The sequence below is a fragment of the Sitophilus oryzae genome, unplaced genomic scaffold, assembly GCF_002938485.1.
Source record: "Sitophilus oryzae breed Bouriz unplaced genomic scaffold, Soryzae_2.0 scaffold_1693_pilon_pilon, whole genome shotgun sequence".
In the NCBI taxonomy this organism is placed as follows: Eukaryota; Metazoa; Arthropoda; class Insecta; order Coleoptera; family Curculionidae; genus Sitophilus; species Sitophilus oryzae.
Window position 1 is genome coordinate 2,626,372 of NW_022146383.1, and position 17,229 is coordinate 2,643,600.

At 33.6% G+C, this 17,229-nt stretch overlaps 1 protein-coding gene and 1 long non-coding RNA gene across 2 annotated transcripts in view; both read left to right on the top strand.

Annotated features, from left to right (window-relative positions):
• LOC115881008 overlaps window positions 1–12,342 on the top strand; it is a 31,962-nt gene extending 19,620 nt beyond the window's left edge. Inside the window, exons 8-13 of the mRNA XM_030898358.1 lie at window positions 2,269–2,453; window positions 3,740–3,988; window positions 4,054–4,345; window positions 4,509–4,802; window positions 10,146–10,384; window positions 12,160–12,342. Of these exons, the coding sequence (XP_030754218.1) occupies window positions 2,269–2,453; window positions 3,740–3,988; window positions 4,054–4,345; window positions 4,509–4,802; window positions 10,146–10,384; window positions 12,160–12,318 (1,418 nt within the window). The 3' untranslated portion in view covers window positions 12,319–12,342. The remainder of the gene's footprint in view (window positions 1–2,268; window positions 2,454–3,739; window positions 3,989–4,053; window positions 4,346–4,508; window positions 4,803–10,145; window positions 10,385–12,159) is intronic.
• Window positions 5,408–6,443, top strand: LOC115881013. Its single transcript, XR_004049966.1, has 2 exons — window positions 5,408–5,652; window positions 5,707–6,443. It is a non-coding gene; the product is annotated as an uncharacterized LOC115881013 (long non-coding RNA).
• Window positions 12,343–17,229: the final 4,887 nt, after the last annotated feature.

The following is a 17,229-nucleotide window of genomic DNA, read 5'->3' on the forward strand; positions in this document are numbered from 1 at the left end:
AATGCTAACGACTATGGTTATGCTCGAAGCTGGAACGCGCCAAATCGACGTAGCTAGAGCATTAAATACAACGCAAAGTGTAATATCGCGATTAAGTGCACGCTACCGTGAAAGTGGTGATGTTGCTGAAAGGCACACAGGGCGACATCGCATTACTACCCCTCAGCAAGATCATTTTTTACAATTAAATGATCGACGCCGACCGACTCTTACAACACCAGAGCTTAGTTTAATTCTCCAGGAAACACATAATGTAACCGTTAGTCCTGACACGCCTTGTTCGCAATAGATTAAGAGAGGTCAACTTAAGAAGCAGACGCCTCTGGAGAGGTCAACCCTTAACGAGAGGAAATCGAGAGGTACGATATTTGTGGGCTCAAGATCATGTTCAGTGGTCGAATGAACAATGGGCCAGTGTTCTCTTCACGGATGAGTCACGCTTTGGAATTCATCCGGATTCGAGAAAGGCTTACGGTATGGAGAGAACCGGGAAATCTTATTCGGTTGGATCATGTTCAGGAAGTGCACCCTTATCAAGGTGGAACAGTTATGGTCTGGGGAGAAGTCCAGTTAGGCCGAAAACCCGATCTCGTTTTTCTTGAAAGGTTTCTAACAGGAATCACATATTGTGATTTAATTCTTGAGCCTGTCGTGTTACCATATGCCAATGATTTTGGGGGAAACTTCATTCTCATGCATGACAATGCGCGGCCTCATACAACCAGAGTGGTAAGTGAGTTTATCAATGCTCATCAATTAAACATCTTACCCTGGCTGGCACAATCTCCTGACCTCAATCCCATCGAGCACGTATGGGACGCGATCTAAAGAAGAATTTTGAGAATGGGTATGCCTCGTGAAACTCGTAGGTATCTGGTTCGGGCCGTGAATGCAGCGTGGCAGGCTGTACCTCAAGAAGAGATCGACAACCTGATCAGGAGCATGGAGAGACGATGTAGGGCTGTAATGAACAGTAGAGGAGACCATACCCTTTATTAAGTAAAAATGGTTTTATCTTTTTTTTTTGTTCCTAGTTTAGAATAAAAAAAAATGTGTGTATTTTTTTGAGTTCAATAAAAATCAAGGTAAATTTGAAAAATTCGGTAAATTTCGCATTTTTATTTCCAATACGTCCTGTAAACTATTTGTTTATTTTAATTTTATTGTATCAGAAATGCAAATAATAAAATTACTGACGATGGCTGGATAAAATTGTAATATCCCAAGACTTTTCCGGTGGGTGTACATAAAAACTACGTAATAAACTATGTATTGATATTATGAATCATTTTCCTTTGTATGAGGTGTAAAAGAGATAATTTGATGTAAATATTATATTTAAAGCCATATTTCTTCTGTTTTCTTAAATACATTATGCGTTTTTAAAGCTTCAACTTATTATAACCTCACCTCAAACCTTTGATATTTGAAAGTTACATAGGTTACATAAAGTACACCCTCTACATAAACTACATGTAATGTAGTTTATGTAGAGGGTGTACCGATTTTAACCAAATATGGCACAAAAATACTGTGGCATCCGAGAATCTGGCCATTAGTTTTTGGTGGGGGTGGGGGGTTAGTAAGGGGGTATGGAAGGGGGTTAAAAATTTAAAAAAATCGTAACTCCAAAATTACAGTAGCTAGCGAAACGCGGTTTTCAATTTAAGATTAGGAATAATATTTGCAACAAAATTTGTAATAACATCAAAATCAGTCAAAGTCGCAGTTTTTGAAATAAAAAAAATTGGAAAAATTCCTTTACTTTGAAACTAAAAGAACTGCCTACCAACTTTTTATTAACATATTTTAGTATGGGCTTATATATAATTTTTTATCTTTAAAACCAAGAAAAACATAAATTTTACAATTTATTTTTATCAACAACTTTTCCATAAAAACTGTATATAACCGTCATATTTTTATAAATTTTTTGGATAAAATCTGGTACATTTTTTAATCAAAATGACAGCTTCAAGTTTTTTTATAATGGTTTCATAGAATAGGGTGGTTCTTTTATTTATAGGATTTATTAGAAATTATTTAAATTATACAGTTATATTATAACAACTAAATTTATGGCCAAGCTCCATCAAGATGCCGTTCAAACCTCTTCATTGTATATATGGAAGTAAGTATTCAAAACTTTTAGAAAACTCACATTACCATAAGTATTTTTCACTTTCTTTATGCACTTTTTTGTTTAGACATACTGAAATGATTTTGTTAACTTTAAGATGCGTAGATAATTTTTTTTCTAATTTGAAGGTTTCGTGATCCCCCAGAGAGTAGTTTTGGCTGTGGTCCTCCATCTGGCCATGCAGAACGCTTATAATCTGAGGGTGGTCATCAACATAGCCATTACGGAGATGGTCAAACCTGGTATAAAAAACTCGACCAAAATTATAGACGACTGTCCCAATTTGAAAGCAGAAGAAAATCCATCGATCAAGGTTAGCATTAGTATTTGTATTTTAGAAAAAAGGGTGGTTCTGGAAATAGAGACTCCACATTGTAACTAGAGGAACCTTTGCGCAATTGAAATGTCATAATCAATACTAAACCTTTTGCTGTAGGTAGTCTGCCCGTCTTTATCACAATCATGTGCATTGTCTGTTCTTAAGCTTAAGAAGAAATCTAATTTTAATTTTATCATTTTTGCAATAATTCCATTTCTTCCAAAAACAATTCGTCATAAACTTGAGAACATCAGACGTTGCGCAACAAAATTTGATCGTATTTTCATACTTCAAAAGAGGGCAGTTCGATATTTATTGGGACTGAACAGTAGAACTCACTGCCAGAATTTCTTTAAAAATTTCAAAATACTGACTCTCCCTTCTTTATTCATTTTTGAATCCGTTTGCTTAATCCGCAAGCACATATCTGCTATTCCCGAAAGGCCATCTCACAATCATCCACTTAGGAATGCGGAGCAGGATCTTTATCTGCCAACCCCGAGCTCAGAACTAGTTAAAGACTCAACACTGTAGAATGCCAAAAAAATGTACAATCATCTGCCTTTGAATATCAAGTCGCTTTCATTTTTTCCCTCATTTCGCAAAGCTCTGAAATCATATTTATTGGAGAGAGCCCTATATGGGGTAAACGACTTTTTTGTTTATGTTTAATCATGAACAATTTTGAATTTTAAAATTTTGATCATCTCACACACTGGTTAAAAATCTAGTATTTAATATTTATAACACTTAAATGATTATATCCATTTACAATTTTCCTATTGTAAAATGTTATTGATATGCCTTTTTTTTATTATTTGTATATTTTTTGTGCTTTTGTTTGTTTTGTAAATGCTTTGTCGATAAAGCTATTTTGGCTTTTAGTACAATAAATCGTTATTTATTATTATTATAGCTGCTTCTTTCCTATCTTGAGGGATTTCTTAGCGTTCTTATAGCTTTTTCTATTGTGTTCGGTTTGTACAAATTTTTCATTGTAGTTTTTGATGTTTTCTGCAATCTTCTTTCTTATTGTCTTACATAATTCTGTGTATTCTAAATAGGATTAATGGATTTTTTTTCAAAAAAGGCTTTACATTTTGGGATTAATGTGCACATGTGTATGTACTCATTAAGGAACCACCGTTATTCTACTGAAACGTGGCTTGATTATTATAACTCTTCTACTAAGTGAGTGTAATAAAAGTTTTACTGAATTTTAAATATTATTAATACACTTAACAATGACTTTCTTGCTCTAAATGTTATTTCTCTTTTAGGATGGACAGTATAACTGGAACTCCAACGATCAAGCCCTGATCAAGTACATTTTCTTCGTGGGGTATTTCTTGGGGCATCTTCCTGGAGGCTGGCTGGGGGATAAAATCGGTGCCCGACACGTGACTGGCACCTCTCTCCTCTTAGCCGCCATATTTAATTTAATTCTACCCTTTTCCATCAGTACCGGAGGAGAATATTGGGGATTCATGTATTGCGTGGCTATTCGATTCATGATCGGTGTATTTCAGGTGAAATTTAATATACTTGTTAAATATAAAACGTATTAAAGGAATGTAGAATGTATATATTATAGGGTTCAATAGTACCAACCATAGCGACGTTCATGAGCTCGTGGGCACCCAAAAAAGAAAGAGCCATGTTGGGTGGCATAGCTTACGGAGGAGGAAACCTGGGCAACATCGTGGGTATTATCTTCACCGGGGTTATAATCTACTATACCAGAAGTTGGTCCAGTCCGTTCTACTTGTGGGGATTGCTGACCATTCTTTGGTACATCCTGTTTCTATTCACCAGTTTTTCGTATCCAGAAACCCATCCGTTTATTAGTGACGGGGAAAAGGAATTTTTGCAAGAGAATCTAGCTAGTAAGGCTTTATTTTCAATAGTTTGTATGATGAAAAAAAAACGGCGTCCAGTTGGCTTGGAAATGAATATCGATGACATATTGGATGGAAGTTCTAAATTTTTTCTATTTATTTTATTTACCTAAAGTTTGATGTTTATTGATAAAATTATATTAAATTTCAGAAAAAGCTACCAATTTCAAAGTGCCTTGGCTTCAAATAGCCAAATGTTGTCCGATTTGGGCCATTTTGGCTGCACAATTCGGTCACAACTACGTACTGTTCGCTATGAACACGGACTTGCCCAAGTTTGTCAAAGACTATCTGAAGATGAACATCAAGAACAACGGGATAGTCAGCGCGCTGCCCTTTATATTTTGCTGGATTTCGGCTATAGGCAGCGGTTTTGTTGCTGACTGTATAACGAATCGGAATTTAATGAGTATCCTGACAATGAGGAAATTGCTGACCATTATCTGTAAGTAAATGTAGGTAAATTAAAAAAAAATACTGGTAATAAAAAATAAGTTTAATATTTTGTAAACACTACCAAACTAGGAATATGTATTTTGACAAGACAAGTAAATAAAAAGATTAATCAAGGAGTTATCATGGAGAATGCTGATGCAAAAAAAATGGCAACGGAGATTAACCTAACCTAACCGTAAGAGATACAGAATCGGTTAAATCTTAGACAAGGAAAGAGAGGGGACAGCTAACACGCATATTCGCCAGTGAAAAATTTTTGAGGCCAAAATTTGAGGATACATTAAAATACGCAACCAACCGTCATTGAACCGTCCAATCAGATCAAAGGAGTAATCGTCGTAGATCGTGCGTTATCGATAATGTTCGGTGCCTGGAGAAAATTGACAATTGACAAGAGAATTGTTTATTATTTTTGACTTTTTAGTTCGTTTAATTTAATAATTACTAAAACCAGTAGTTCGGAAAAGATATATTTAAAAATAAAAGATAAAAATCCAAAAATTTAATTATCTATTAACGTGGATTTGGACGACAATAGGTAAGAACACCAAGTTTATTTCTATATTCGATATAAACTTATTAGGTTTTTAGTTTGTGATGTTTCATTGATGATCATTTTCATGTTCATCGTCTTTGAATTGACATGAGGATATCTATGGAAAAGTAACTAATCTGAAAGTAAGCCAACATATCGTTTGTCCTTTGTGTGCTAAAGAAAAGATTTTCTTTTCGCATCATGAGGAAGTATTACATCAATTAAAAAATGTTAGGAAGTTGATTACTTGTCATGGAAAAGTATACCAATGGAAATTATTTGTTAAAGAAGTATAATTCTAAGGGTAAATTTTATTATAATTAGTAACCTGTCTATTTTTTATACGTAGATGTTTCAGGTTTTAAGAATAAATTGGTTGAACCCAAAATCTGGAGGAAGTACCTATATCCATACACAGAATATGCCCATTAAAAATACTAGTCCAAATTTGCTTTAATGGTAGACAATTATTCAATACAAATTAACTTTTTAAGTGACTGAAATATTAAATAGTTTAGAATATGGTATAACAATGTAAAAAAATATTATTTTCAGGAACGATTAGGGCCCGATATATTTGAAACTCATGTTGGACATAGTATTGAGTTGGGTAGAATATTATTCTACGTTAAGTGAGGGTATCAGATACCTATTATTGTACTGTATTTTAATATATACATTAGAATTGTTGGTTTTTTCATATTTGTTTTATTTATTATTTTACTTACAAGTTATATAAAGTTAACACTAAAATCTACTTTTTGACTTATATAAGTTAGTCTGTGGTTTAATGCGTGATTACATCCACATGATTTCAAGTTTTTAAAATATAAATATTATAACTGGCTTTAAAAACTCCATTAAACTGTTAAAAGTGTAATTTATTTCAAAATAAATATACATATATAGGTATATATTAATATCGAAAAACATTTTTATTTCCTTAACACCAATTTAATCATCACATACATATGTATAAACATTTATTTACGTTATTTCAAATGAAGACCACAGGAAAAACCAGCTTTGTTCATTTTAACTGGAGCCGAGAAAATGCAATTACGAGTGAACTACTCTGGTTTTTCTCCTGTAGGGCAAAATAACTAAGCTGTAACATCTCTGGGACTAAGCATATTATTATTTTTCTTTGATGGTGCCTCGAATAATGCTAACACTTGCCTATAAAATTGTCTCGCTATCAATTTCTATGTAAATGTAACATATTATCTGGTTTTTTCCGTGTAGTCTTCAAATGATCTAAAAATTCAGCAGCAATGATCCATTATGCAGCAAACACACTGATGTTGAATCATGGGAAGCTTTTTGTGGGCATATCACAAATAAAATGAAATGTCTGATCAAAAACTGAAAATGCAAAACAGATAGTAAGCTTCTTACCAGTTAACTGAATAATCGCATTAAATACATCCAAATGGTAATTTAATATTGTAAAAAGCAAAATTGTTTTAAATCATTTGCCAGGACAGCCCGGCCAGCTTCTTTGTTGGCAAAATGGCCGCGGTATCATGATTTAAGCAATGTGAGTGACAAAGAAAGCCAATGCCTGGCAGATGTTGCTTTCTTTGTCGTTGGTCCTGGCACGATTAAATTTGACTGTTGCCTGTTTTCCCATACAAGTGACTCCCCCGTGGGTTAAATCTTAGACAAGGAAAGAGAGGGAAAGCTAACACGCATATTCGCCAGTGAAAAATTTTGAGGCCAAAATTTGATCGGCGGCCATTCTTTGGTGACAAGATTTCGAGGTGACCCCAAGCGAATTTTTAAGTTTTTTGTAAATACTGTTTTGTTTTAAATTTATAAACTGTGTTGTTTAGTATGGTGAGATGTTCGGCGTATGGCTGCAAAAGCTGAAGCGAGAAAAAAATTACTGGAATTACATTTTAAAGGTAAAAGTTGATACACAACTTGTGCTATGTAGTCATAAAATGTACATTTTTTTCATTATAGCAGTAAAAATATGTAAAATGCTTTTAATATGTTTTGTACCACATCCAAACAAAACTATTTTTAGTAATTTCAAGTAGTATTTTCAATATCCTGTATTATAATTAATATTTGAAACTATAAATAATGCTACTCAGCATGGATTTCTCCAGTGGCGTAGGAAATTATAATCAGAGAAATACAATTTCTGCAATAAACATTTTTCTATTTTTTTTACATGTAAAAAAATGTATAAAGTATTGTTATCAAATATGTAAGATAATAATTGTAAACTATAAAAAAAAACATGAAAAATTTTGGATATAAAAATCTATATGTATAGTTGTTCCATAAAACTTAAATTTGCCTGCCAAGATTTGCTGGGGGTGGACAAACTTGTGGTGGGGTACTTGTTACAATATTTTTTTAAATATCCTTTCAAAAAAATTGCTAGTTTAGGTGTATAATAATAGTTTCAGTGAGTAATTAATAAAAATTTAAAAATAAATCAATAAAATAACACAAAGGTTTTAGAATTGTTTTTTTTTGCGGAAAATTCGGATATTCTCATGATTGAATCATAAGAATATCAAAAATGATTGAATCATAAGAAATATTAAAAATTACATTATTTATTGAATCCGTAGGCAAGTGTGAAGGGGATTGCCTAGATTCATTATTATACCGTATGATCGAAAAAAAACGGCGTCCAGTTGACTTGTAAATGACTGTCGATGACATTCCTCCCAGTCTTTTTTCGACGTCATTTTATATAGTTTTTATGTCATTTTATATGTATGGGGAATGTCATTATCGATCGTCATTTCCAAACAAACAGGATGCCGTTATTTTTCGATCATACGGTATATATGTATATACACGTTAAAAACATATATATTAACATTATTTTTATTTAATTATACATTATACACACGTTAATAAATAAATAATTGTCTTGATGATCACTTCAATGTGACTGTTAAATAAATTTTGCATTATCGGCTTAGATATTCTAATATTATAAAGGTGAGACTATAAAATACAAAGATGGCGGAAAAATAATGTTCTTATTTTTTATCTTGAAAACAAAGAGATAGACTAATGCAATTTAGCCAAAGGCATTGCTGTTATGAAAACACACTTTCTGGTAATTTTTCACTTTTTTTTTAAAATGAGTGGAAGGGGGTTGAAATAAACTACCCCTATCATTCTTGGTAACGATTTAAGAAAAATCTTATCAAACACATGCAGGTAATTTGGATAGTTTGGTTTGTTTGGAAACTTTTTATCTCTTGTATTTTTTATAAAACTCACCGATTTGAAATTAAAAAATAAAATATAAAACAATACATGTCAGGACTAAAAGTATTTTTGAATTTAAGAATCTAGTAATAATAATGATAATAATAATAATCTAGATAATAACGTATTTTGCAGTAGGGTAATATCCGAAATAAAACAATATTAGAAACATCTAAAAAAGTGACAGTGGCCAAACCTAGATTTTTTTCCTAAAAATTACAGCTACCCACTAAATTCTTTATCAAAAATGTTTTTTGTCTGACATGTACTTTACATTTATTTTTTAATTTCAAATCGGTGAGTTTTATCAAAACACCGAGAGACAAAAATTTCTAAATAAACAAACTATCAAAATTATTTTTTGCATGTAACTGAATTTTTCAGAAATTATTAACAGAATGATAGGGAGGCCAATGACTTCAACCCTTTCATTTTAAAGTGAAAAATTACCGAAATGTGTTTTCGCGTGTGCTCCGTAAAGCCTGGTGGTCTGTCTCTTTTCGTTTTCAAGATAAAAAATAAAAACATTATTTTTCCGCCATCTTTGTACCGCGATATCTCCCTAATGGTTGACTTTTGACCCAACGTTTATAAAGCAAACTACCCTTTATTTTGAACAAGGAATCACCCCCTGAAGTTTTTCGCATTTGTTTTGAAACACCCTGTATATTAACATTATTTTTTATTTGATTATACATTATACACACGTTAATAAATAAATAATTGTCTTGATGATCACTTCAATGTGACTGTTAAATAAATTTTGCATTATCGGCTTAGATATTCTAATATTATAAAGGTGAGATATATAAAATACAAAATTGTATATGCATTACTCAAAAATAAACGATATATTAGTTAACGTTTTAATAAATATTTTTTATCGTCTAGTTACAAGCTAATATCTTATGCTACGCCATTGGAAACTTTCGCCTGGTGACAAATGGCCTCGCTTTTAGCTGCCGTGTTACCTGTCCCCTCTCTTTCCTTGTCTAAGGGTTAAATAGAGGCAAAGTTACGCAATTTGATGCTCAATAAAATTCCGTATTGCATTTTGAAAAATTCCGAATACTTCCGAATAGATTCGAAAAAAAAACGGAATTTTCAATTTTGTTTTCTATTGTTTCCTGGCTTTATTTGTTAAGATAACTTAAAATGAAAAACACATTTTCATGGCCACTTTTTTTGCTCTATAACTCTGTGTGATTAAATATTGACTCTGACGTTTCGGCTTCTGGCGACCATCATCAAGTTATTTTTTTTAAATACGGACCTGATTTTTTTTCAATTTAATTAAGTCCTTTCATCACTCTTAAAACACTATAATATAGTCACTTTGATATTTGCCGACGTTTCGTACAGAAAATTCCACCACCAAAATATTTTATGCAAAAAAAATAAAAATCCAATACGGCATTTTATTGAACATCACATTGTGCAACGTTGCCTCCATTTAACCGATCCCGTATTTCTTACGGTTTCCGAAATCCCAATGATGGGCGTCGAATTCGAGCCACCCTGTACCTATAGAATATAGTTATTATTTTCTAGCTATTATAGGACCGGCAATGTGCAATGTTGCCGCAGTCTACATCGGATGTTCCCGCATATGGGTCGTCTTCCTTTGCACGTTCGGCATGTTCTGGATGGGTCCCTTCTGGCCAGCCCTTAAAGTTAACGTCAACGACCTCAGCAGGCACTACGGTGGTATCCTGATGGCCATCATCAACGGTATCGGAGCCTGGGCCGGAGTACTGGCTCCGTGGATTACTGGATACTTCACGCCGGACGTAAGAAAAGGTTCTCATTAAGGTGCGTCCAGACCTGACGAGACGAGAGCGAGACATCTTCTATCCATTTTTTGAGGCAGGCTTGCCACGAGACAAGGAAGTTGGATCATAGTGAAAGAAACCCAAACACATATTAAATTGTAATTAAATATAACAAAAGATGACCAAATAATAACGCATACAGTACTACATTTCTTTCGTTACAAAATACGTTTTTAGAACAAAATGTTAAATAGAAAAGTTATAAGGAAGATTAAGAAGCACATTTTAAAATTACTGTAGAGTATATAATATACAAGGTGCTTCAAAAAAGTGTGCGGATATAACATATATTTTTTAATGAATTAATCTACTTTTTATTTTATTATTAGATTCTACGTATCTACAATTCGGTAACTTTTTTGCATCTGATATTATACAGGGTGTCCCAGAAATAAGTGCAAATATTTTAACTGGTATTATAGTTCAACCACAGAAACACGCCTGAGGTTTTATTGAAAATTCGAAATTTTTTGAAAAATTTTTCGGAATTTTTTTTTAGTTTTTAGTTAAAAAACATAATTTCTTGATAATATGGCAACATAGGTATTAGATTAAATTTACAAGAAAGAAAATCCAGAAAAGATCCAGTGGTTCTCAAAATTCTAGCAAAAAATCGTTTTTTTTTGGAAATTTTCAAAGTAAAATAACTCTGTTATTTTGGACTTCATTGAAAAACGATAAACAGAAAATATGTTTCTTTTATCGAGATCTACCACCCCTTAAAATATTTGCACTTATTTCTGGGACACCCTGTATATCTAAAATTAATAGATTTTGTAATAATTCAATTTGTTTAAAGAAAGCTTAGATTTCTCTCTCTCGGTACGGTAAAAAATTATCAGTGACTGACTGACTTTTTTGATATTCTATCAAAAAAAAAATAATAATACATACGGTGCACCAATGACTAAAGAATCCAAGGACAAATAACACCCGAGAGCAAATTGTGACGCTGTCACCAAACAGTGCCGTGGCACATATTTTTCTTAACCTAGCTGTTTGAAGCAATATTTATATTTTTTGATAATTGTTTTAACTACGCCTATGGTGTATCATCCTAATTAATTACGAAAAAAACGTATTAAAATGTTAACAAAAGGTACAAAACTAGTATCGACGTATAGCACATATCAAGTACATATAGATGTTAATTGAAATTGAAGAATAATTATCGAATTCAATAAGAAATCGCTAAAAAGTTGGAGTGGACTGTTTATTTACCTATGAAACGTAACTACTGGCTCTTTCTTATCGCTGCTGCTTTTACACTTGAAACTAATCACTATTGTAATAAAGTTTATACAAAGTTTACTACCCACAAACTATTAAAAATCGCTAAAATTGTCGCTGGTGACCAAATAATGACTCATGGTTTGCCACCAAAACGAAAAAAAAGGTCACAAATTCTGCTGCAGCCCGAGGGGCGTTTCATGTCCTTATATTCTTTAGTCATTGCGGTGTACCGTTTAAAAAATTTGAGATTATTTAATTTTGAATAGTCTAATATCTCGCAGTCGAACGAGCCAACCAAAAACACGTCCAGACTGTGCCGCGAGCTTTCTTTGATCGGCCGTCGCAAAACCGACAGAGGACGGATAACAACGAGGCTCCGTGGGTTGTCTCGCAAGGCTCTCGCGAGACCCGTACACACTTGTCTCGCACTCGTCTCGTCAGGTCTGGACGTACCTTTAATAATGGACGAAGACTAAGCATATTTTTCCTTCTTATTTTAGGGAACGCTGCAGCAATGGCGCGTGGTATTCTGGATTATGATGGTTATAGCCGTAGCTACGTCGCTTGTCTATTTGTTTTTTGCCAAAGCTGACAGGCAGGAGTGGGACTACTGGGAAGGGGAGGCCCGCGAAGAGCCTGGAGCTTCAACGGCGAAATAGAAGAGTCAGAAAATATATTTTTAGTTCTACTAATATAGTTGTTTTATTTAATGTCTTTGCAGACAAAATATTAACAATAAATACTAATATCATATACATACATAAAAAAAAAGAAAACAACGCTTTATTGTGCAAAAAGCCAAAACAGCTTCATCGACAAAGCAAAACAAAAAAAGCACAAAACAAATAATACAAAAAATGTCATACAATACAAATCAATTAAAAAAAAAATTACGTCATAAAATTACAAATAAAACATATATGGACATTGCAGAACACAGATGTATCTAGAAAATTTTACAAAAGGAAAACTGTAAATTGATAAAATCATGTTATAATAACATAAAATCAAGAGTTATAAAATATTAAATACTAGACCTTTAACCAGTGTGTGAGATGATCAAAATATTAAAATTAAAATTCTAAATTGTTCATGATTAAACATCAACAAAAAAGTCGTTTACCGCATATAGTACCCTCTCTCCAGTAAGTATGATTTCAGAGCTTTGCGAAATGCGGGAAAGAATGAAAGTGACTTGATATTCGAAGGCAAATGATTGTACATTTTCTTGGCATTATACAGTATTGAGCCCTTAACTAGTTCTGAGCTCGGGGTTGGCAGATAAATATCGTGCTCCGCATTCCTAAGTGGATAGTTGTGAGAAGGCCTTTCCTGAGAAATAGAGAATAATAAAAATAGAGACTAAAAAATAGAGAATATGTGCTTGCGGATTAAGCAAACGGATTCAAAAATGAATAAGGAAGGAGGAGTCAGTATTTTGAAATTTTTAAAGAAATTCTGGCAGTGAGTTCTACTGTTTAGTCCCAATAAGTATCGAACTGCTCTCTTTTGAAGTTTGAAAATACGATCAAATTTTATCGCGCAGCAAGTACCCCACATATCTTAAACATCTTAGATTCGCTGATAGACCTGAAGAATTACAAGCACAAATTAATGAACTATATACAGGCAGTAATAAAATGGGTTTCAAAATGAATTTAGCAAAAACTAAAGTAATGTACAATGAATTAATGGAAAGAAAAGACATTCTAGTAAATAACACAATACTGGAAATATCCAAGGGCCTAGCTCTAAAACCGCAAAAGAACTGCTAATGCTTCGCAGGAATAAAGTGCGGATTACAACAGGCCTCTTGAGAGGACACATGGCTGTCAAGTGTTACCTGAACAAGCTCAACCAATCAAGGAAGTATCAAGGAAGTCTTTGCTGCAGACTCTGCGATAAAGATCCTGAAAGAGCGGAGCACATAATATGTCATTGCCAGGCTCTGGATCGCAAGCGATACTTTTTATTTGGGAAAACTAGGTTAGAACCGGAGGAACTATGCTCCCATCCTATCAGGGACCTGCATAAGCTAGTGCAGGGCACAGGGATAGGAGAATGGGTGTAGATATAGAAAGGGAACAAACACAATAGGCCTCACAGGTCGCAGTGTTTCCGGCAGAGGACGGCCCCTTGTTAGGGACAAAAGGGAGGCTACACCATAATTGGAAATGGCTGAATAAGCTGAAAATGATGATGGCCAAAATTAAATGCCACACCATGTCTAGGTTAAATTAATGCTTTGTGGTCAAAACTATAAACAAAGTTATCAATTTTTTGTATATAAGAAATGTTTTTCTTCATAATTATGTAATAGGTGTACTATCTACCGAAAATGTTGTCTGGGCCATACGTTCCTACCCTTTTCAACCAGCCACTATTAATATACTTTAGGAAAAAAATAAATGGTAAACAACGTCGCGGAGTTCAGATACTTGATGACAAGAATTTTTATGACACTGACATGACACTGACATTGATTCATAATGAAATTAAAAAAGAAATTATAGTTCGTTGTTTATTATAATGGTATAGATGAAGTTTGGATAATGGTTAATTGTAGTATATTAGCATGCAACTATGGCTGTAAGTTTATCTAATATTTAAATACTTCAAAAATGCACTAGAGGCACTAAGGCCCTAACTAATATTTATTTCAAGTGTTGTAAAAGAACACAAATAACACTTTAGAACAAGTTTGTTTTGTTTTATAATATGTACGGTTCACAGGCAAGTATGCACAGTTATCACAATGCTTTTTCGAACACCATTTTGTGGACAATACAGTTAGAGTGCACCAAAAAAAAAATATTTTATAGATATTATACCATGAAAATATCGTGTGTAGCTACTATAAAGGTGCGTCCACATTGCTCGTGATCCTGCTCGCGCTGTTGCTTCTGATGGTGCTTGCGTAGCATGCGCTTCCCTGTTTGTCGTGTTTCTCAAGATCTTTCGGCTCGCAAGCAACAGGAGTACTTTGTAATATAGTGCTTGCGTTCGTGCTGTTCGGACATGGATTATACCGAAGTATTTTTAATAGCGGCTGCTAGTGCGATCAGAGCCGAACAGTCGAAACAGGCATATTATGAGATCGCAAACACGTGGAGAATCGCGAGCGTCGCGAGCGTTCCGTCTGTTTGTCATGTTTTTCGTGTTTCACACGTTCGTTCGGTCTGCTCGCGAACAATGTGGACGCAGCTTAATACGAGTATTCTGTTGTTAACTAAACTTGTTATAAAGATATAGGCATTATTGGTATTGTTTTTGTTCATAGGCTGCAGAATACCGCAACGGGTGATACTTGCTATTATGCTTCATGTGATGCTACTGAACTGCTACAACTTGAGAGGAGTACTGAACGTCGCCATAGTAGAGATGGTGGCTCCCCCGGAAGTGAAAAATACGTCGGAAGTAGCGTGCCCCGAGTTTGAAAGCTATAACCAGCACGACAGAGAGGTAAGGTTCATTCTAGTGATGTGTCGGTATTTGAGTAACGCGATTTTGGAGCGGTATTTTTTTGTAACGTCGTGTCAGGAACCTGTTACTGAAGAACGAGGATCATAATGACGACAAAATTATAAATTATTTATAATTTGCAAATAAATTATTTATAATCGCACTTGAAGTTAGCTCGAACAGTAGTAACCGCATAGCGAGGTGTTTAGCTCCAGCCGTCGCGTCGCGAATTCGTCGGTCGCCAACAGTAGTCTATTTCGGCCTCCTTCCCTCCTTGATGAGATAAACGAAATTTTATTAATTTGCATTGATACAAGTAGTCTAATAGCAACCATTAAAATCTTTTAATATTATATCATTAACTTGCGAAAGTTTTAAACAAGTACTTATTGATTGCTCATCAAAAAATATAAAAAAGTTACTATAAACATGTGTAAGATTTTTTTTTGTTTACTTTCTTTATAAAATAATAACCAATCTAAACAACTAACAAAACCATAACTCGTGACAGAATAATTAAAATGTTTTAAAGTATTATATTGTCAGGAAAACAAATATATAATAAATCACAGACTCAGCAAATAATCCCTGAATCATTGACCCTGAGCGGAGGCGTACTTTAATACCTGTCACAATTAAAAGTAAGGATAAGTGTCCAGTTCATAATTCCGACCTACTTAACTGCTATATGCCGATATTGTTTTGCCCTAACTACCTATTATTTATTTTCTATTTATCTTACTAGATGGACTAATTTATCTCTGTCTCTCTCAAAATGGAACCCACCATTTTTATCTAAAACCATTAAAAAAAATGTTTTTCACATTTTTTTTAAACATGAAAAAAGAGGCTATAAAGCGGTATGCCACCATCGTCGCGGTTTTCTTTTTTTTTTAGTAAATGGGCTATAATCATAGCAGCCCCACTACACACCATTAAAGCAGCTGCCTTTTTCTCTTCAGAAGACATCCGAACCAAGTCGCGTCAAAAACTGCACTGACACTGAAAAAAGAATATTTCTTGCGTGCTCGCGAGCCATTTACATTTCATATGGATCGTTGCTGGCTCGGACTATGATCTCGCTGTTCTTGCTGCTCGCGGCAAACAACGACCCATACAGCACATCAAATCACATTTACGATGTGTTTACATTATTAGACGTAGACACAATTCCCCCGATGTAAATATGCTACGTTTACACATTGTAGTTCACAAGGTATGCTACGTTTACACACGTATGCACAAAGGTTAAACGTCCGCCTCACAATGTAGCCACAGTATAGCATTTACGTATACACAAAGTAAGGGATACAGAGTGTGCCGTAGGATACACAGTGCTTGTGTATTACGTTTAAACTCTGTTTACACATTGCAGCTGTGACTATCGCGTGTATTCGTATGCATTTTGCTTCGTATATACATCTTGTGCTAGACAAAAATACTTCTTATGAACGAATTTAGGAAATAATACAAGTTTTGATGCCTAACTTTTCGTTCCTTTTAAGAAATATTTATTCAATGACACCAATTATATCTTTTTAGAACGAAAATTAGGAAGGCAAAACTTTGTATTTTCCAAAAGTATCTCGATCGTAAGTTCAAGAGAAGTAGCCTTAAAATTGTTCCATTTTTGTTTTGTATTAAATGTAATTTTTCTTCCATAAAATGCATTAAGTGGTTAAAAAATAAAATTCTTATATTTCTTTATATCATGAAACGCAATATCGCAAATAACACGATAATAATAATTATTTACATTGCAGAAACCAGAAGTAAGAAAACACTGTAAAAGAACAGAATTTGTATCAAAATGTATTAAAAATAGAAGTACCTAGTATAACAACATACTAAAATAGTAAACACTGGTATATATCGCCACGATTTGGTGGACTTCGTTTAGTCATTTTTTCTCCTATTTTCCTTCCAAGCAGTTGGTTTGTTAGCATACTCATTCATCGAGCACTATGCTGGACTTTGTTGTATTTTATTTCCAGATTAACAATCTCACCCTTAAATTTTATATGAAACTGATTATTGAATATTAAACATATCTGTATATTGATCCATCAATAACTTACCGAATATCTGTGTAAGAAGTTCTTTGAAGT